General features: G+C 47.7%; 1 protein-coding gene across 2 annotated transcripts in view; it reads right to left on the bottom strand.

Moving 5' to 3' along the window:
• The window catches only part of IL1R1 (interleukin 1 receptor type 1), a 69,730-nt gene that overhangs the window by 19,956 nt on the left and 27,296 nt on the right, over nt 1-22,478 (bottom strand). The window contains exons 1-2 of one of the 2 annotated variants that reach the window (XM_088026602.1): nt 1,232-1,318; nt 50-116 (exon numbers count right to left, since the gene is read on the bottom strand). In XM_088026602.1, coding sequence (XP_087882728.1) covers nt 50-110 — 61 coding nt within the window. In that variant the 5' untranslated portion in view covers nt 111-116; nt 1,232-1,318. Of the gene's footprint in view, nt 1-49; nt 117-1,231; nt 1,319-22,478 lie in introns of those variants that run through there. The other variant, XM_028104041.2, reaches the window with a different exon arrangement.

Raw genomic sequence — 22,478 nt, 5'->3', positions numbered from 1 at the left:
ATAATAGGATTTCTCAGCAGACAAGAACACGAAGAAATGCTTAACTTACCGGCTTCCAGAGAAGAAATCAATACAGCTATGAAACAAACAAGCCTGAGTAACACTTTCATATTCTCCTGGAAAAGAGAGGTATGGACGTGAAACAAAAATAAAAATGTTATTATTCCAGAAAAATCTCTAAAACCATATACATTAACTCCCACCTGCCTCCACCCTCATCCCCAAGTCACAATGATGGGTTAGTCTCCCCACATCAATGTGATCATGCTTCTGGTCAGAATTGGGGACCTACCTCACAACAGTTAAGACTGCATTCCTTACATATCCTGTAATTCTGACATTTTATTCACGTAAATTGGCCTTCTCCCAAGTGCACCCAGATTAATTACATTATTATCATATTTACTTTTAAACTATATTTCGATTATTAAAATAAGAAGTCTAGCAGCCTGGCTTATTAGCTCTTTCTGTAACTGTGTGGGTGTGTGTTTTAAGGCTCCATGATAGAGAGGCAGAAAATAAAGGATTAAATTATTTCCCAATGGCTGGTTCCAGGCCAATCAACTGCTCCTGTTAGTTTATCTAAAACAATATAAAGACACCAGGAAACTAAGTGAACAGGGCTAGCTGTTAGTTCATGCAATTACAAGGTCTGACTTGTCTGATTACTAAGCATGGGAGAAGAAAAGGAAGGTGCCAGAGTGAATTTTATACAGATTCTATCTCAAGATGTAATTCTAAATTAATTGTGGGGAAATGCTGATTCATTACAGGTCCAAGGCAAATGGCCTGCCACCACAGGGCAGTGTGATGTCGGACACAACGCCTCCTAAGGCTTCAGTTCCCTCATACATACCCGTGGGCAAGGAGTCAGACGATCACTGAGCCATTGCCACTCCGATAGTCTATAAACATGGAAGCCAAGCCCCCTGGGTCCAGGTTTTGCTTTGCCTGCCCCAGAACTGCTCTGAGAAAAAGCAGGGGAGATAATGGCCCCTTCCTCTCAACAGGGGACCTTCTGAATCCAGATAAGTCCCCAGAACCTCAGGGCAAGGGGGGTCATCTCCTGGCCATGAGATGTGGTTAAGGGTCATATGTCCAAGGAAGGACAGTGGAAGGGAGGTTAAGATGCACCCGAGACTAAACTAACCATGCTCCAGACAAAAATTAACACAAACCCCACTAGCCACCCCCCCCAAACAACACAGAAATTCCAAGGATGATGCCAAACCTGACTAGACTTGCACTGCCAATAGTTGAAAGGGTGGCCAACTGAGGAAGTCTCTCAACAGCATCTGTGTTCTGCTATATGCCAGGCAGAGTGCTAGTCCCACAGACAAAAAAATAATAATAATAATAATTAATGAAATAAAATAATAAAAACAAGAAGCCACCCTTCAAGATGGCCACAATTTAGGCATAAGCCCCATGTGATCACGGATGAGTCCCACACCCTCCCATCAACGGCACTGGATCAAAGCCCAGCTTCCATGCTTCAGTTCCCCATCTTAGCGGTATTTGTCATTGACAACTGTTGAGGGTGAAATGAATTGTCAGGTGTGAGGGGTGTAGAACCATCTGGCAAATGGTCACCCTCAAATGTTAGCTGTTATAATCACCCCCATGCTGATGACAAGTACAAGCTTTGGTGCAATGTTTCCAGATATCCATTCATTTCTTTATTCATTCACTGCTGAATTCAACAATTGTATACTGGATATTTACTACATGCCGTAGTAAATATCTACACGTGGCCCTGGGAACAAACAGGAATAATGACCCAGGGTCTGGCTCAAGCAGCTCATCAGCCAGTGGGGAAAGCGGGCAGGTCCACAGAGTTATCCGATGATGCGGGGGTGTCTATGGGGAGAGGAATGCCCAGGGCCCTAACTCAGCCTGGAGGAGGGGTTACCTGAACCTCATGAGGTGGTGGGGAGCATCTGGAGGAGACCAATCCCAACCAGTTCTGGAGCATCAACCAAAGGTGGGAAGCCAAGAAGCAAAGCTGGGGAAGCTGACAGTGCCCAGAACACAGAGCCTGGCTGTGGAGTTGGGACAGCAATTTGTAGATGGCAAAAAAAGAGAATCACTTAAAGGTGTTAAGCCACAGGGTGGTGTACAATCAGATTTCGTAGAAATCTCGGCACCCATGTGGAATATAAACCGGAGACAAGAGGGTAGGCAGGGAGAGCAGGCTGCAGTGAAAGGGTGTCCAGATGACAGAGGATGTGGCCGTGAGCCAGCCAGCAGTGAGGGATAGACAGAAAGGGGGCATATCTGAGACTCGCTCAGAGGCCAGCAAGAGGAGGGCTGAGGGAGGGCTGGGATGCAGCTGCCCCGATTCACTCAGACCAAGACCAGCGAGGGCCAAGCCAGGTAAGAGGGACATGTTCCAGAACCCACACTCCAGAGCCCGGGGAGATGACCCAAGGGTGTCACTCACAGCCCCACTGGGCTTGGGTCTGCTGGGGCTAGCTAGCAGTGTTGCCTCCGACAGAAATGGAGAATCCGAGTGTCAGCTGAAAGCTGAGTGACATGGACACAGGGCCTGGAATGTGCTGGAACTGGACAGCACACAGTGCACTGGGAGCCATCAGCACACTGGTCATAGCCGTAGTGATCGGTAAGTGGCCCTCGGAAAGTGGGTGAGCAGTGGCCCTCAGTGGGGTCACCGACCCCTTCAGAAATCAGATAAAACCATGGAGCTGTCCCAAAGGAAAGTGTACGGACAAACAGAACGTTCTGTGCGCAGTGAGAGAGACGCCAGAATCACCTGAAGCTGAGGTTGGAGGCTCCAGCCGTCTGTGAGAAAGCGCTGATGGAAGCAGCCCTGTTACCTTGGAGATGGCCCTTTCTTGTATGAAGTGCTCCTGCTTCTCAGGACCGAGTCAGCATCCTTGAGGGGCAAGTCTACCTGGGGAAGGAGGCACACATGCCAGCGTGAGCTTCAGTGAGGAAGCTTCCAGCTACCGACTACTGCCCAGACCTCAAGAGGTGTCCAGAAACAACCAACACAAGCTGACAAAAATGAGTCACATGTTTAAAGAGCACTATGTTCCACAGTCCTCTGAGACAACTGTTTCAGAAAATCGAATCACAGGGGGTCAGGAATACCAAGAGGTTGACGACCACCATCTCTTTTGGAATAAGCACACATAGCCTGGCACTTCGCGGGGCCCAGGCAGAAAGGTGGAACCACCCACGGGCATCTCGCCACTTTATGCCCTTAGGGAACAGAGCTCAGAGAGAGAACCAGATGTCAGGGAAAAAAAATGAACAGGCCCTTTATAAGAACAGGCACGCTGTGAGTGCTCGGGCTTCCTTCTGTCAAGCACACTGATACACCTGCATTCCAAATTACAGAATCTGAAAGAACTTCCAAAAAGCTGAGCTGAGATGTGTCCTTGTTGTGTCCTGCAGACATCGCACCATCCATTCCCTGGTTTTTACAGTTTACTTTTGATATTTCGGAGTCTGGTATTTGTTTCAGGTCTGATTCATTTCCTGAGGCCTTTGCAATTGCTGGTAAGGCTGAAGCATAAGGCCTTTTAATGCCCGATCCATAAAATAGCCTGACTAATGCAACACCAAACACTCTGCTTGGATTAAACGGACCAACTAGCACCCAATCATTCATGTCAGATTTATGGGAGGGTACACAGCCCATCATTAAGGGATCAGAGGCACAGAGGCTAATCCACATGAATCGTAACACAAAACCAAAGACTCCCTGGTCTTCCCGTCCCCTGTCCGAAGCACAGTGCCCTCCCCACCTCCATCAGTGTGGCCCAGAAATGAGCGCAGCTTGGGGTGGGGGGACTTGTAGGGAGAATGTCAGAGAAATGAATAGGGTGGGGAGGGGGAAGAAGGATGGGCAAGAGGAATGAATTTATTTGGAAAGTCCGGGAAACCTTTTGCAGAGTTGACTTCCCAAGTCCCCCAAAAACCACTTCACTTTCCCTCTTCCTCTTTGCCCCAGAAAGTTTTTAAAAGAACTTTTATCTTCACTGTCTCTTTTTCCCATCCTCTGCTACTGGGTTCACGGCTTCTTCTCCTTGCCCATCTGCAAGCATTCTGCCATTCTCCCTCCATGGCACCTCCACAGGGCTCCCCAGGCCTGTCACTTGGTTCTACCCTTTCCAGTCAGCCCGCTTCTTCTGTGACTTCCCACCAGCTCTGAGCTGATTCTGATCTGAGGCCTTTCCCGGGGGCCCCTGTAGACACCCCCTTCCTCCACAGCCAGGAGCAGCAAGTCACATAGGTTCTCCCTGGCCCAGGGCACCTGGTGCCTCAGACCTCTGGCTCTGGCACCCACGGCTCCCCTGGGGGCTGGCCTTCCCTAACTGGGCCAGGAGAGAAAGGTACAGAGAAGATCATCTCCCTCTCCCATACTCTTGTGAAGAGGGCCCCCATCCTATTCAGCCTGCATTGTGGTCAGAGCTCAGGAAGGCAGGGAAGGAGGGAGAGAGGGAGGGACCCGTCTACCCAGCATCTTCACATTAGACTACACAAGGCCAAAAACCTGGCCTCGAATCAAGGGGAGAAAGGATGGAGTATGGGTACTGAGTGTGAGTCAGAGAACAGAAATGCGAGGGGAACCATTATGGGGCCGGGAATGGCACTGGAAAAGGAAGACTACTACTTCAGGGGTTACACAAAGGCTGCACAGCCAGGAAGCCAGGGAGGACGCTGAAGAGGAGCAGAAGGAGCAGAACCAGACACGGGACATGACTCCCGCCGGGAGGGATACCGGCTAAGCCAACCTCCCTTGTCCAGAGGCCACGGAGCGAAAACCTGCTGCGACTTTTGAAATCAGTTTACAAGTAAAATTCAAAATGTTTTTAGAAAGTATTGACAATAAGAAACATTACAGATTTACTCCACTGTGTTATTGTTCAGATGAATTTTCCTCCACCTAAAATGAAAGGATGAAGGAAGCGGAAAGGATTAATGCTCCCAAAAATTAACACACCGCTCCTTTCCTACCCTTACATGCAGTGATATCTGTATTACATATGAAATTTCCCACCCTGCCTACCATCCCTTCCAGAGTGGATTCCAGCTGGGGTGCAGCAGCCCAGGGACACCGAGCTACCGACGCCCGACCGGGACCCAGAATGACAGGCGGCTCGGCTGGCCACCCCCCTGCCCCTAGCAGCCTAGCCCATTCGCTGCAGTGCACCGGGGTGGGAAAACAGGAAGCAGAGCTTTCTATGACAATCACATGAAAAAGCGAGCCATCGTGAACTTCCCAAGTACAGTTCCCCTTGCTTTTTGGTGATTACAACGTATCTGGAAACCGGTACACACCATGGCTCTGTGGCACACGATGGATACATGCGAAGCCTCTTGTTTATTACAGAGAAAGTGGCAACGTGACCGTGAGGCATACAGCAATGTCCTACTAGACCTAGCACGACCGACTTCAGCAGGAGCTCAACTACAGAAGCACAGACGGGAGTGTAAGAATTAACGATGGACGTGCAGGCTCCTCAGCAGAAGCCCTGCTTCATCTCCGAGAGCTGTCCTGTCCGGCTCCAAGGAACTCCATACCCCGTGCAGATACAGGAAAAGTTGACAGCTGAGGGATGGAGGGACAGTCACCAGAACCCAAGAGGCTTCCCCAAGGCCCAGGGCCCCGGTGCAGAGGGAAGGAGAGGTCATTCCCACGTTGTGGCCATGGTGCATCTATTAACGCCTTCTTATTCTTGAAGAATTTCCCACAACCTTGAGGAATTTCCTTCTTATTCCTGAGGAATTCCCCCACATTGTGTGTCTCGCCTGCCAGGCCAGAAGCCAGGCACAGGACAGAGGTGGCACGCATCAGACACACCCCAGACCTCATGAAGACACATGCACTGTGTGGGTCCACTTCTGGGGAGGGGGTCAGCAGGCACGTGGCTCTGGGAGCATGGACTGTCCCACACAGCATCTGCATGGAGCAGCCCCTTGTGGGGCTTGTGCTCTTCCTGTCCACGTCAACCTCCCAGCTGGACTCCCTGGATGGCCCCCCCGCTCGGTCACGTATCATGAGGGGCCCTGAGCGTGCATACGGGTAGACATCCCGCTCCACACATCCAAGTCTACCCTCCCCCCGCCCATACAGCCCGGGCCACTCAGCAGATCAGGGAGGCATAGCAGCGGGAGTCCATAGGGGAATGACCTAAGAAAGAGACCTATAGATAAGCTCTGCCCAGGCTCTTTGGACAAGGAATTTCCAGGGTCCCGGGTACCTGGATTACGGCCAGGCTGGTGGGCACAGGCTCCAAGGAGGCACATCCTTTTAGCCCCACAGACTCCTGGCCATGCTGAGGCCCGCGGCTGGCTGAGAAGCAGCACAGGACCCTCTGAAGTACAGGGCCTGGATGAGACCCCTCTCACCTGGCTCTAAGGGAAATTCTGCAGGAGCCACACCTCGGTAGAAACCCAAGAAGAAAGGGAAGACAACAGCAGAAGCCTCCTCCTCCTTCCAGGGACCTGAAGGGCCCCATGTCTGAAATTTAAACGGAAATCCTACTGGCAGTTTTCACATTTCCACCGCCTACCCGCTCACTCTTCACACTGAGTGCCTCACAAATACATACACAGCCTCGTTTAATATGACTTCTCATCCCACGCACTATTCAACATTGAGTAAAACTGAGGAGGGACTGTTCCCTGAAAGAAGCAAAGATGAAAGCAGGTTCTTCAGCCTTTTCTGAATTGTCACACCTCCACGTGAACCATCGTGAACACCTATGGGGAGCGGGGCATGGTATTAAAATCAAGCCTGTAATTATGATCTTCACCTGTTATAAGGACTCAAATGGCAATTAAACAGTCTCCAGTATCATTAAGACCCAAAATGTCAGTTTTCAAGACAAGGTGTAAAGGAACTTACTCATAAAGCCATAGAACCATGTGATTGTGGAAGATTCTTTAGAATTCTGGGCTTACACAGGTCCCTGTTTCTTAATCTAGAATCTGCAAATCCCCAAGGGGAAGCTGTGTTCAGCCAGGGAACTCAGAGTCGAACTTCCTGGGGTACTGATTTGACTCAAGGATTTTCTGGGCAGAGTCATTTTTTATATTAGAGAAAACACTGCTATATTATGAAATGGAAAGAAAAATCTCCCAGAGGTAAAACATGAGTCATCAAAGAACTAGCCCTTAGGGTGAGCCACTTTGGAGTGCTAGCCTGAGCATTCACTTTTCATTTCCCAAGAGGAGTCCTTTGGTGGTAAAATCTGGGAGGCACTGCCCTACACAGACAACAATCATCTCTACCCGGTCCCAGTCACGGGAAATGGAACCATGGGGGCCACACAACGTCACACCCATGGGGCCAGACAGAGCAACCTCGCCCTAACACTGAGGAGGCCCCCCAGGATGGCTCCACACTCGAGACATGGAAGGAGAACCAGGGTGCGGACACAGAGGAGTCTGGGGGTCACCACGGTATGATACGACTATTTCCCTTCTGCAGAGAACAGTGACACATACCCCACCACACACAGACATCCTAAAACCCCACCGTGTGTTCGTTCAGCATGGCTATCCCTGATCTTCCCCCAGAGAAAAAGTTATACAGAACTATGAACAAACAAAACCACTCCCATGACGGAGGCAACAGAAACACTCATCATCTCGGAAGGTCTGAGAAACACTGAAATTTTGGCGATCTTCTTATCAGACGATCCAAAAGCCTGGCTCACAGCAGATTCATCTGGCTTATTTACTCACGCAAACAAGGCAAGGAAGGTTTTCTAATCATCAAAGGCTATCGTGCACAGGGATATGGAGATAAAGTAAAAATAGCCACAGAGGTTTTAGGTGTTGCTAGGCAGTCTAAGTTGTTCAGCTATGACAAGGCACAAAGCCACCAGATTGGTGGTTTCACGTGGGTTTTAACAGCAAAGGGAAAAATAAGGCACAGAGGGGCAGGATTACCATTACCAGAGGGCCACAGACAGGAATGGGCCAGACCCAAGCCTCTTGATGGTTGGACTGAATTTTAACACAGGGTCTGTTTCTCCACAACGAACCTGCTAGGACTACTGGATCACAGCAACCAGACCCGGTGATGGGAAAGGCCCTGCTCTCCCGTCCCTTGTCCCCTCTCAAATGATCTGCCTGACCCCGTCGGCCCTCTGGCATGGCTCCAGTTCCGCTTGCCACAGCCTCCATACTGAGTCCTGCCTCCCAGGGCTTGTCCCCAAGCACTGCCCGCCGGTCCAGTGACAACAGCTCCGTTTCAAAGTGAGAGTTATGGGTACTCAAGGCGAACTAGACATTCTCTGTACGAATTTTTCTTTGTCTTCACTCCTCTGGATTTTTTTTACTGAGATATAATATGCACACGGTGAAACACACAGTAAGTCTTAAGTGTAGAATTCCATTAACCGTGACAACTGTATACCCCAGGAATACCCCATCAAGATACAGACCATTTCTATCCTCCCCTAAAGAGTCTTTGTGTCCCTTACTAGCCACCCTTCACGGCGCACGGCCCCACTGTTCTGATTTCTATCACCACCAATATGACCCCGTGTAACAGTCAACAGGAGTGCACTCCGGATGGCTGGCTTACACCCCATCCGCGCCCTGCTGTCAGGGTGCACAGTGGCATTAGGGCTTTAATCACTTACTACCAAGTGATGAGGGGAAACCCCTGGTTCTCAAAGGGGCTGGAATGGCTGCTAAGGGAGCACTTTTGAAAGTATGGAGAAGGGGACACTTTGGGTGATCACAACAAAGCGTTGAGTAGTAGTCACTTCCAGAACAACACAGGGCAGTTCCGCAAGGTAAAGACTGTCTCTTGTCCTGCATGACCTCCAAGCCGCGCACGTCATTTATCATTTGGGGAGCCTAGTTCCTAACTCCATCTACACTTATACAGAATATTTATTGTTGGCACACTTTTCAGACATACTGAATTTTCCAGAAATGCGATTACTGTGAAAACAGAGAGGACCGGCTTTGACTACCATTTAGACCTTAGACCCTGAGCAAAAGTCACTCATCATTCAGGGGTACTTGCATCCCTACCAGAATGTCTCTGTTCTGGACCACACTTGGAGCCGTCCCCTGCGATGTTATAGTCCAGTCTCCATAACGCATTTAGTGGCTTCACTGGGTTCTAGTTTGGCTCTGCCCAAGTATCCAACCACATAGTGATTCTTTACATCTAGCTATTATACTGATTAGCTGGAAATTCCGTTGCGGGTAAGCTTTCTTATATTGTTTCAGAATTGCAAATATTTGCATTAAAATAATGGGTAGCGGATTCTGGATGAGCTGAGAAGCCCTGATTGAAGCAACGGCATGTAACTCTTGATTGAACTCAGGGTCAGGAGTCATGGGCTGTATCTGCCGGGGTCCCTACATTCTCTGGTTTGGGAGGCCACACATGGAAGAACTCGGGGTGCACAAGCCACCTCCCCCATTTCCTACTAGCACCCTAAGTCCACCTGAAACTCGGTTACCCAACTGCACTGGCAATGGGGAATCATTTCAAGAGACAGACTAAAATTGCTCTTGGCACCTCCTAAACCGGGACCTGCAGGGGAAAGTTCCCACTCTTCTCCGTCCCGGGAATTCTCTCACTTCTCCTGAGCACCTCCTTTACATCTTGAAGACACAGACGGCTGTGCCCCACCAGGTTCCCCCTCTCCCACTTCTGGCAGGAAAGTACATCGGTGTTGTCAACTTTGGCTCCACGCTAGAACCACCTGAGGGCTTTAAAAATACCAGTGTCTGGGCACACCCCGAGAGATGCTAGTTTGTTTGCTCTGTGGTCAAGGCCTGCCATTTCTCATCAGAGCTCCTCAGGCAATGCTAAGGTATAGGCAAGGCTGGGGCACCGGCTTACTTCCCTATTTGCAGGCCCAACTTGGCAACTCTGCAAATATATAGTTCATGAAGGTTTACGTTTGACGCATTTCTAGACTCATTTCAGGGGACACTTCATCTCCACTCTTGGTTTTCTTTCATCCGATTTTTAATCTATGGCACCTTATAAATCCTTTCTGGAACAGGTAGGAATGGAAAAAAAAAAAAAAAAAAAGCCTCCGCTATTTGGCCACGTGTATGAGAAGAGACAGCACAGAGTTCAAAAGTATGCAGGTTGATGTATTGTATGGTGACTAACATAACATAATAAAATTAAATTAAATTTAAAAAAAAAACAAATAGGTATGCAGGTGAACAGGGACCTTCGGAAACCCCAGGCCCTTTCAACACTTGGTGGGATCACTCTGGGGCCAGGGCTCCTCCACACGCTCCCAAGTGCTGAGCATGGCCTGGAGGCTGCAGCACATTTCCTGGGATGGGCAAGGGTGCAGAGAGCGAGGCACAAAGCTGCTGACGGAACAGAGGCTGCAAGACCGCCTGACCTCCTGGAAACCTCAAATAAAGGAAAACACAAACCCAGTTCCTATGCACAGCAGTAGATAGGGAACATCATGGGGCTGGACCACGGCCAGTGAGTCCCAGTGCCTCCTGAGGCCTGCTTCCTTCAACAGGCAAGTTCACAGTGGGTCCATCATGTAGCAGAATCTCTGTACCTGCCTACCCCTGTGTTATGGTAGTTTCACTGCAATTGTCCAGCTTTGCCACACGGACTAATGAGAAGCTCTTGTTGACAACATCTCTACCTGCTTCCAGGTGGACGCCCATTTCCCACCAATGCATCCCAACCACAAGTTTTCCATCTTCCCTGATCCGAGGGCACAGCCGAGCCCTAGAGTATATCTCAGCACCCCTGCCAATCCTTAGGAACCCGGGAGCCATATCTGTGTCCATTACCTTTCTGCCCTCTCCACTGGAGACACTGAATGGTTTCCTGCCTGTGGGCAGCCAAGGTGTCCACACCCTATTCAAAGAGGCAAAGTTCAAAGAAACTCCTTATGCAGAGAGACTGCAGTTGTGCTGGGACTTCACCAAGAGGATTCATGTCCATTAGAGGGCAGGGGATTTGCATCTGTCCTGTTTGCTGCTCTAGCCTCAGTTCTTGGAATAGTAGATATTCAATAAACATTTGTTAAATAAATAAGTGGATCTAATTTTAAACAGTGTTTCGCCAACAGTGAAAGATTTACGCAAAAGATCCTATTAAAAAAAAAAAAAAGGCCATAAAGAAAGTCCTTGCCACATTACGCCACACAGGGCTGAGTAGAGCCTATTAAAAAAAGGAGGCTGTAGTTCGGCCATGCATAGGTCATATGAGAATTCAGGTCAAACGTTCTTTCTGGAACCACATGGAGGCTACCCAAGGGTGGACAGGTGCAAGTGATGCTCCACACGCAGTACAGTGGCAGCTAGCCAAATAAGACAGAAAATAAGGGGTTCCACATCCCTTCACTCATCAAATCCCATCCCAAAGGCCCCCCGTTTTTGTCTAGTACAAAACATAATACAGGATATGAATACAGAATATTAAATGAAATAGTAAATAGGATATTAAATGAGAAATTAAAAGCAGTCAAGAGAGAAAAAGATGTCCACAACTGCACATAAACTGGGTGGGGAAAGGGGCAGCAAACTTTCCCAGCACTACCCGCACCCCCCACCGACCCCCCACCCCTCGCCCCACTGCATCCCCTGGCTCCCCTCAGTTCACCAATATTCATGGAGTTCCATCTGATACATTCACCTTCCAGAAGCTTGGTACCAAGTCAGGGTAACCCAGACAGCACCTTCCAATGCTGAATGGATCTCAGCTCCCCTTTTCTCCACGGCATCCGTGGCCGAGACTTCCCTTACTCGGTTCCTAGGCTGTGGAGCTAAAACCCCTAGGACATGCCCCTCTGAGGAGCATCTCCTGCCAGTGGGAATCACTGGGGACAGCCTGTGGGCAGCCAGGGTGCCCACACCCTATTCAAAGAGGCAAAGTTCCTGGCAGGAATCTGGGCACCCTCAGCAGCACAGAGGATAAAGCCCTGGTAGGCACTGACCCTGGGAGCCATCGTGCGGTAAAGCAGAAGGCATAGGTTTGGAGTCCAGAGGGTTCAATCTCCTTCTGGGTGCCAGTCTAAGCCTCTGCTTCACTCTGCTGTGGAAGGAAAGGGATAATAGCCTGTCTCTCCAGGACTGCTGGGGGGGATGAAAGAGAAATGTAAAGGGCCTTATAAACTGTGAGGTACTGGCCCTGCCTGCTGTGAATGTCTTCCGCATGTCTGTTTGTAGCTACACTCAGCATCAGCACACACACACACACACACACACACACACACACACACCCTGGAACAACCTCCAGGACCATCGCAAATTCGCTCAAGGGATTTGAACAACTCTTATTCCGGCTTCACACAGGAATAGAAACAAACAAAACCCCACAGATTTCACTGCCATCACCTTCTTCCACAACAAACTGACAAGCAAGGGTGCGCGGTCGGTGCGGAGGGGAAAGGTGTCAAAGCCACGGCGGGTACCCCCAGCCCCGACCGCCTGCCCCGCCAACCCCGCACACTGCACTTTCCTCCTACCTGAGCGAGCCCCCGACGGCCCCGGGCCCAGCGCGACAGGGCGAGCGCCCCGGGAGCCGGGCGAGGGGCTCCGGGGCTCCGGGGCGCGGGCGCGCGGCGGTCACATGCCCGGGCTGCTGGGGGCGCCGGCCGAGCGCGCTCCCGCCCCTCCCGGCCGCCGCCGCCGCGCGCTCCGGGACGGCTCCGGGGTCCGGGCGCGGGCGCGGGCACGAGCAGGAACCGCGCCGCCCTCGCGCGCGGGAACTGCGGGGCGCGGCTCTTGCTGCGCCGGGGCTCGGGCTCGGGCTCCGGCTCGGGCGCCGCGGGCGGGGACGGACGGACGGGGGCGGGCGGAGACGCCAGGGCGGGCTGGGCCCGGGAGGGAGCGAGCTGGCCGGGTGCCCCGCGCCTACCCGGAGGAGCCGAGGAGCCGAGGAGCAGGCGACGCCGCCCTGCCCCGCGCAACCCCGCGGGCCAGGAGTTCCCGCACCACGGAGGGGCAGCGACGGTGGTCCCACCCGAAGTGACTTGGGACGACTCACCGGGACATCGCAACCTGGCTACCACCCAACAGCGGGGTCCCTGGGCATGAGTTGGGCGAATCGAGCTCGCGAGCCACCACTGGGCTTTCAGGCCCCACACTTTCCAGCCAAAGAGACAAGACAGTGTGGGTCAGCCACTGGAGCCTTGAGGCCTGGCCCTGGCTCTCTCGCACTGGCTTTGTGACCTTGCAGGACTCACTAACTTCTTGGGACCTCCGTTTCTTCTGTGAAAAAGGATCGTCGCAGTACCCATCTCATGGGGAGATGACGCAAATTAATACTGTAAACCAGGGCCAAGTACGGGGTTGATACAACACAGGAGTCACCTGCTATTTGTTATTATGTGCCCAGATGAAAAAGCAGCTTACAGGTCGTACAGTCTTGATACCAGACTTCTTGGCCAGACTGGGTATTCTTTTCAGCTTAAAACCCACTTACTCCCATCCACTGGTTTTGCACATGAGAACCAGTACTCAGAGGAATGCAATGAATGGCCAGGATCCTGCGTGGACCTTAGTGGCGGAGGGAAGGACGCTGGGGTACCAGTAGTGGCTGCCTTGGGCTCTAAGCCCAACAGCCAGGGGCTTGGAAGCAGGTTTTCCCTTTCCACTCTGCACCTCCAGCAAGTGACCAGCCCCTGACTTGTTTTGAGGACTTAATGAGCCATCTTCCTCTGAGGAAACATTGAGTAGATGATAATGCCTTCCTTCCTAATAGAACTCACACACTCCCTTCCTATATCCCTTCCAGGCTGGGCAGGTGCTGGTTTCCCTAACCCGTCCCTTGATAGCTCTGTCAGAAACCCAAGAATTGAGATAACCCTGGCCTCCACTGGCCCAGATAAAGAAACCAGCAGCAATAACTCATCAATCCTAATGCTGCCTTGTGGCCTGGTATGATGACAATTTTTCTTTCTTTCTTTCTTTCTTTCTTTCTATTTTAATTTTATCTGGTTCCAGCGCTTGCATCTGGTTCCTCTTTCTCCAAGGAACGGGCTCAACTCTGGGGCCAGTAATATGATATTGGGAGAATTCATCAGATGTCCCCATCTCTTTAATATTCCTTTTTAGAGTGTGGTTCTTGAAACCTTGGGATCACCAGGAGAGAGATCTAGACCACTGATGCTCAGATTAGTCACATGAAAATCCCTGGGGCTGAGGCCCAAATGTGAGTGTTATTAAAACTCCCAGGTGATTCCAACGTGCTGCCAGGGTTGGGAACAACTGTTCCTCTAAGCCCAAGGCCCCATCGTCATGGCCTTACTGTGAATCCTCCACCGGAAGCTACAATAAGCAGGCCAGGCTCAATGCTGCAGAACTAGCATTGTTGGTGAATATAAACACATCTCACCATTTCTATAGTGAAGGGTTTTAAACAGTTTACAAGTCGAAAGTAAAATTGGCCTTTGCAATCATGTAGAAATTAAAATTATACTTTTCCTTGTTTTTTTTTCTTTATATTCTGATGCTTCCCACCCACCCCTACCCCAACCATCCTGCTAGACACATAGGCCCCTAGACTCAGGACACTCAAACACCCCTCTAATATGAGGATGGGTTTTGAAGACCTCCCCTTCTCACCTATAACTACTGTCCTATCTGGCACCTTGAATTCACCTCCTCCCTCACTCAGCCGTGCCGACCACTTTCCCCCACTTCTTCTTCCCTTTGTTTCATTTCCGGGGTAGCTCATGTGTCCACCTGCCCTGCTTCATCCTGGAGTTGGAGACTCACGAGGTGGAGATTGTCACCCCTCTGTACTCTGGTCTCAGCACCATGCAAATGCTCTGAATGCGAGTGTGTGAGACGTACCCCTTCATGAAGGTGATGTCAGGTGTGTTTGACAAAAACTTACGAGAAACAGAAATAACATCGAGAGTCTCGTGACACAATCTAGAGTGTGTGTCCCTCACTACCCTTCCCTCTCTGAGACTCCGAGGTGGTGTCACAGGCCATCAGGACCATCATAGCAAAGCCCTGTGTCCCGAGTGGTCTGTGCCAAGGGGCAGCTATGACCTCAGAGCTGCCTGGGCCCTGAGGACAGGCTGTTTCACAAACGGTGATGCAACACTCCCAGAGTGTTCCGAGTCCCCAGCGCCTCCAAAGGGACTGCTAAGGGGTAAGAAGGCCAACACTGAGAGCAGCCCTTGCAGCTGGGGACACCGGGGCAAGCGTGATCCCAGCTGGGATCGTTAAGTCCAGAAGGTGACCTATGGACAGAAACCCTCCCCAGACACCAAGACAAGCTGTGAGCCGTCCATGCCCTTCACCTCCACCACCTCCAAAGAACCTCAGTTACAGTCCAGAAGGACAAAAGGGTTTGGGAAACGAAAGGATTCTGAATAGAGGAGACGGACTCTCGAGCCCGTGGAGACTAAACAACTCTGAACTGGCAAGACTTTTTTTTTCTGGTGCTAGAGATGGAAATGAGGATCCATGGGCTAAGTTGACTTCTGTTGTGGAAAATAAAATTATATCTTTGCACACAGGGCCTCTGTGATTCTTGCTATGCCTATTTTTTGTTATTTATAGAACTGCCAGTAACTGCTCACAGAACCACAGTGTTCCCTGAGAGATTTAAAAACCACTGTCCTACATGGACTTCCTTCTACAGCCTTGTTTTGCGTTCCTTTCACACATTTTCCACCTCCTGACCTCCAAATAACCACTTTTTCAATCTGTGTCTCTTAGTACCTCCCACTATTGCCACTTCTCAGTTTTAATTGGCTCAACACTGTCCCTTTTCCAAGCAGTTAGATGTGAGTTTCTCTGATCGTCTTCCCGTTCAAATCCCTCCGCTTTTGCAAGACCTTTCCCTGTCAGAAAGCTGCATGTGACTTCAAGATGGGAGCGGAGGAGAAAGTGGAGAATATCATAAAGTTGCCACCGGCAATAAACTATTTAACTTCCTTTATGAGAGGAGGATGAAAAGATGGATGCGGCCGGCAGCCCCGCCAACTTCTCGCCCTAATTGCGGCTTTAATCTTGCTCAGCGAAAGCAACTGAGTGCAAGCGACTTCTTGCACCTGGTTTTTTCCATGCTAACAACACAGAAACAGCACAGCAAGTGCCAGAGACCCAAAGACTCAGCGGCTTCTAAGAACAGCTGTACCTAACGGAACCAGACTGGTGGCCTCTTTCTTATGCCAGATCCTGATTCGATCATTGGTTCAACAAATGAAAATCAAAGCACCAATAACCAAACCACCCATCACCAACCAGAAGGCAGCCGTGACCAGCTTCCCACATCATCTGAGAAGGGCCTATTGAAGCTTTTGTCCTCAGTCATATACAAGACACATAACAGAAGCACTGCCTTCCTTAAACTCATCATTAAACATAACATAAGTACTGCCTGCCTTAAACGCCTTCCCTGGTATTTCTACACGGTCCCACCATCTTTGGTTCTCTGCAAGTTTCCTGTAATTTGTCTCATGTTTGTCACTTTCTCTTTTCCACAAGCACCTTCCAAAATCCAGGTTCATGTTGCAGCCTTTCAATTCTTCGATCCTCTCCAAATATCCCTGTCAATTTGTTTTCTCTGAATGGTTCCCTTTTAATATGATCACTGTGGTAGATTTAAGATGGCTGCAACTTCTTTGCTTCTCCAATCAAGAAGTGAAGTCTAATTTCCCTCCCCTTGAATCTGGGCTGGTCTTGCTGCCTTATTCAACCAATTTCAACCAATAGAATGAGGTGGAATTGACTTTTTGGGACTTTGGAGGCCAGATCATCAAAAACCTTTCAGCTTCTTCCTAGGTTTCTTGAAACACTTACTCTTGGTGCCCAAAGCTCTCAGGTAAGAGGTGTTACTACCCTGAGATTGCCACACTATTAGAAGTTCTAAACCACATGGAGGTCACACGGAGGCACTCTAGTCCACAGCCCCAGCTGACAGCCAGAACCAACTCCCACCATGGGAGAGCACCATTTTGGATGTTAAGCCAGCCAACCCTGGTCAGCCGCTATTTGACTGTATCCACAGGAAAGTCTCCAAAGGAGAACCACCCAGCTGAGTCCCATAAACCCCAGAACCATGAAAAACAAAATAGTACATTGTTGTTTTAAGTCACTGAGTTTGTAACACAATAATAGGTAAGCAAAGCAGTGACCCTACTCAGGAATGTGTCACAACTCTCTGTTGGCCCGTCCTGTACCATACAGAGTCAGCTGAGCATGCAAGGTCTCTTTGAATTAAAATGACACCTAGCCTCCTTCCTCCAGCATCACCTCTGACCACTGCCCAGTTACAGACTTCCTGAAGATTGTGATTATGACTATCTCACCAGCAAATAAAGGGAAAATGAGAGTTATGGGATCATCAAACAGGCTTAGCTTTAAATATGCTATTTTGAGTAAAAGAAATAGCTATAACCTTGTACTTTGCAGCAAGTGCTAACTGCAAGAATGATTTAGTTTCTAGTGTTGTTATTCAATGGTTTTCCAAAAAACAGAGAAACCCAGGAGAAGTAAGCCTCTATAGACAAAGGTACTTGGACAAGTAAAGAGCAGGCCACTACTTCTGACAATAGAAGCAAAAGAAAAATCTGGCCAGACTCAAGAGTGCCATATTTGTTGAATCATTTTTTTAATGTCCAAAGATTATGTTAACACCCGTTCCATTCTTTTGTTTTTCCTCACAACAAACAATTTGGCCACAATTCAGCAGCAGGTGGACTATTGTCCAATAGTAATTACTATTTCCCATGACTGCCCTTAGGATGGGAGCTGGGAAAATTCTCTGTCTTGGGTCCAAAGGTTGAGAGAAGAGGCAATAATACCACTGATTCCTTCTTTGCCTCTTGCATACTCATAGGAAAATAACTGAATTAGGAGCCTGGGTGGTGGGTGTTGAGCTGTTCCTACTCTGGGATAGTTCGACCTAATGAGCTTGGCTTACAGTCTAGAACATAGCTGGTATTGTTCTCATAGGAGGCCAGTGCTGCTGGGCTTCTGAGTCCTCCTGAGAGTGACAACGGTAGAAGCTTATAATATCATTTCCGCCAAAAATGGCATAAAAGATTTAGGATCCAGACTAGACCAGACTTCGGACAGGAGACGCAGAAGCTCCCCTGAGTGTGACTTATGCGTAGCTCTCAGGAGGTGGGTCCGAGGACTCCCTCTTGTATTCTTCTAGATCTGTGTTATCCAATACATGGGACCTCTAGAAACATGAAGCTATTTAAATTATTTAAAATTAAATAAAATTAAGAATTCAGTTCCTTAGTTGTACTAACTCTACTTCGGGAGCTCAATAGCCACACATCACTAGTGACTACCATATTGGATGCACAGCCATAGAACATTTCCATCACTGCAGAATGTTCTATTGGACACTGCTACTCTAGAGCCTAGACAATTCAAGGCTTCTGGACTAGAGGGTCCTTCTCCGGCATGCTAGTTTTCATCCAAAATAAACAATCTGCTCATTTTAAATCTATACTTAAGCAAGAATCTTCTTCACACCTTCCTCTTTTCCTTCCAATCAACCATGTCATCGCTCAGTCTATCTTTCATTGCTCAGCTAAATCACACCAGAGCACATGTTTTCTCCATATTTTATGTGCTCATTTTTCGTAATTACTTTACATTCGTCAATATAATGCTCTGCCATAATGGTTTCATGTCTATATTTTTATTTTTCTAATGAAAATAAACATAAGAGCCTCAAGGACAGGAACCATATATTAAGGAAAGAGTGGATCTTTCCATCCCCTGTCCCCAAATACTTATATACAGCCCTGAATGTCGGAAGTAGTCAACCGACCAGGTAAGGAGGAGAGTGCAGAGAAATTTTTTATGGTAAGTGTCACCCCAAACTTTTGCTACACCCACAATGATTTCTAGCGGAGGCAACACAAGGTCATAAAATCAGCAACAAGATATTTATTACTTTTCAATTTAAAAAAAAGAGAGAGAGAGAGACCAAAGATTTAAAATACAATTATGTTAGCATTGTAAAATCTTACCACACTACATTTTTGTCATTCCTTTTTGTTATTCTCCAAGGGGGGGAAAAATCATTTATAGTGCTTTGCCCTATTGCTTTGACATATTAACTGTGTGCTTTTCAAGTAACTTGGCGATTTCCCAATCTGGACATCAAAATAATGACACAGAGAAAGAGTCTCAGAGAAGGTGCCCAAAGAGAAGAGGTGTAGGTGGCACCCAGAGTCCAGGCTTTCCTAAGAGTGTGAGAAACATAAGTGCGTAAGATTTTGAATGCAAAGAAAAGCCCTAAGCTGTCCCAGGAAAAGGAGAGGAAGTCGAGAATAAAACACAATGCATAGAAAGTATTGGACACTTTCTCCACTTTCCCTGCTGTGTGGAAGTAGTGAAGTAGGTACCTGGAGGCCCCAGTAAAAGACAGCAATTGGGAAACACTGAAATAGTATCTGCAGAGAGAGAAACCCAAGCCAGGCAGGGCAGGGAGCAGAGACCACAGACAAGAACAGTGCAGGCACACAGTGGGCTCAAGGGCAGAATAGCGCCTCCATCGCTACCCCCTCACATGTTGACCTTGTACATCTTTCTAATTTATCCCAAGGTTTTTCATATTACTGATAAGAAAATGATGTCAATAATATTGGTATGATATTATTGATTGTAAGGGTATGGCTTTTAATTTTCGATGCCTGACTACATATTACTAGTATATAGAAATACAACGAATTTTTGCATATTGATCTTGTGATCCACAAAACTCGCTTATTAGTTCTAGTAGCTTTTTATTGATTTCATAAGATTTTCTATGTAAACCACCACGCTGTCTGCACATAAAGAGAGTTTTACTTCTTCTCTTCCAATCTGGATGACTTTTATTTCTTTTCTTGATTTTTTACACCAGCTAGATGCTTTAGTACCACACTGAATAGAAGTGAGGAAAGTTAACATTCTTGCCTTGTTCCTAATCTTAGGGGAAAGCTTCCAGTCTATGATGTTATCTGTAGGTCTTTCAGAGATGTCCTTTATCTGGTTGAAGAAGTGCACTTCTATTCCTAATTTTCTGAGAATTTTTATCAGGAATAGAAGTTGGGTTTTGTCAAATGCTTTTTCTGCATCTGTTGAGATCATTATATGGTTTTTCTTTTTTGGTTTTATTAATACGGTAACTTACATTTATCGACTTTCCAATGCTAAGCCAACTTGGCATTCCTGGGATAAAGCCTTCTTGGCCATGATGTATTAGCTTTTTTATATACTACTGGAATGGATTTACTAGTATTTTGTTGAGAATTTTTATGTCTTTCTTCATGAGGAATATTGGTCTATAGTTATTTTTTCTTGTAATATCTTATCTGGTTTTGATACCCAAGTAATGCTAACTTCAAAAAGTTGGGGAGAACTCATGAGTCAGGAAGTGCTTATTTCTCTTCAATTTTCTGGAAAAGTCTGGCAGAATTGATATTATTTGTTCCTTAAGTGTTTCGTAGAATTTGCCAGGGAAGTTATTTGGGCCCAGAATTTTCTTTCTGGGAAGATTTTCAACTACAAATTCAATTTCTTTTTTTTTTTAAGATTTTATTTATTTATTTGAGAGAGAGAGAGAATGAGAGACAGGGAGCACGAGAGGGAAGAGGGTCAGAGGGAGAAGCAGACTCCCTGCTGAGCAGGGAGCCCGATGTGGGACTCGATCCCGGGACTCCAGGATCATGACCTGAGCCAAAGGCAGTTGCTTCACCAACTGAGCCACCCAGGCGCCCCACAAATTCAATTTCTTTAATAGATAGGAGGCTATTCAAGTCATCTATTTCTTCTTGAGTGAGATTGATAGTTTGTGTCTTTCAAAGAAATTTTCCAGTTCATGTAAGTGTCAATGCTTTTAGCATAATTTTATTCCTAATATTCTGTCATTATCCGTTTATTTATTTTTTTAATTTAAATTCAATTAGCCAACATATAGTACATCATTAGTTTCAGATGTAGAGTTCAGTTATTCATCAGTTGCATAGAACACCCAGTGCTCATCACATCACGTGCCCTCCTTAATGCCCATCACCCAGTTACCCCAACCCCCCAGCCCCTCCCCTCCAGCAACCCTCAGTTTGTTTCCCAAAGTCAAGAGTCTCTCACGGTTTATCTCCCTCTCTTATTTCTTCCCATTCAGTTTTCCCTTCCTTCCCCTATGATCCTCTGCGTTATTTCTTATATTCCACATATGAGTGAAACCATACGGTAATTGTTTTTCTCTGATTGACTTATTTCACTTAGCATAACTATCCTTTTTTTAAAAAAAGATTTTATTTATTTATTTAACAGCGAGAGAGGGAACACAAGCAGCGGGAGTGGGAGAGGGAGAAGCAGGCTTCCCGCCGAGCAGGGAGCCTGATGCAGGGCTTGATCCCAGGACCCTGAGATCATGACCTGAGCCGAAGGCAGATGCTTAACGACTGAGCCACCCAAGCACCCCCATAATTGTCCTTTTATTATTTGTTATGTAGTGCAGTGATATTACCTAAGCCCTGATACTGATGTTTCTGTCTTCTCTTTTATTCTTGATCGTGCTGGCCAGGGATTTATCAATTTTACTGCTCTCCTCAAAGCATCAGCTTTTGGTGTCATTGATTTCTCTATTATACGTCTGTTTCCTATTTCATTGCTCTCTGCTTTGATCTTTACTACTTCTTATCTTCTGCTTGCTTTGGGTGCAATTTGTTTTCCTTTTTCCGGTTACAGTGGAGGCCAACGTCATGGATTTCACACTTTTCTGCCTATGGGGAGCAGAGGGAGAGATAATCTCAAGCAGGCTCCCCACCGAGCATGGAGCCTGATGCAGGGCTCGATCCCACAACACTGAGATCATGACCTGAGCTGAAATCAAGGTCAGACCCTTAACCAACTGAGCCATCCAGGTGTCCCAACACATTTCTGCCTTTTTAAATAGGCATTGTGTGCTGAAAATTTCTCCACAAATGATATATAGTTCTACATGTAAGAGCCTTACTTAAAAACAGAACTATCATATGATCCCACAATTCCACTTCTGGGTATTTATGTGAAGAAAATGAAAATACTAATTTGAAAAGGCTTATGCATCCCTATGTTCACTGCAACATTATTTATAATAGCCAAGATATGGAAGCAGCCCAAGTGCCCATCGACAGAAGAATGGATAAAGAAGAGCCCTGCATCAGGCTCCCTGCTCGGCGGGAAGCCTGCTTCTCCCTCTCCCACTCCCCCTGCTTGTGTTCCCTCTCTCGCTGTTAAATAAATAAGTAAAATCTTTTTTTAAAAAAAGGATAGTTATGCTAAGTATATATATATATATAATGGAATACTACTCAGCCATAAAAATGAATGTAACCTTGCCATTTGCAGCAACATGAGTGGACCTAGAGGATATTAGGCTAAGTGGAATAAGTCAGTCAGAGAAAGACAAATACCATATGATTTCACTTGTATGTGGAATCTAAAAAACAAAATGAAACAGAAACAGACTCATAGATATGGAGAACAGACTAGTGGTTGTCACAGGGGAGGGGTCTGGGGTGGGA

This window comes from Eumetopias jubatus, unplaced genomic scaffold (genome assembly GCF_037043125.1).
Source record: "Eumetopias jubatus isolate StellerSeaLion01/CBP00866 unplaced genomic scaffold, mEumJub1_p1.0 scaffold_9, whole genome shotgun sequence".
NCBI classification, from domain to species: domain Eukaryota; kingdom Metazoa; phylum Chordata; class Mammalia; order Carnivora; family Otariidae; genus Eumetopias; species Eumetopias jubatus.
This window is presented reverse-complemented; position numbering and strand designations above follow the sequence as displayed.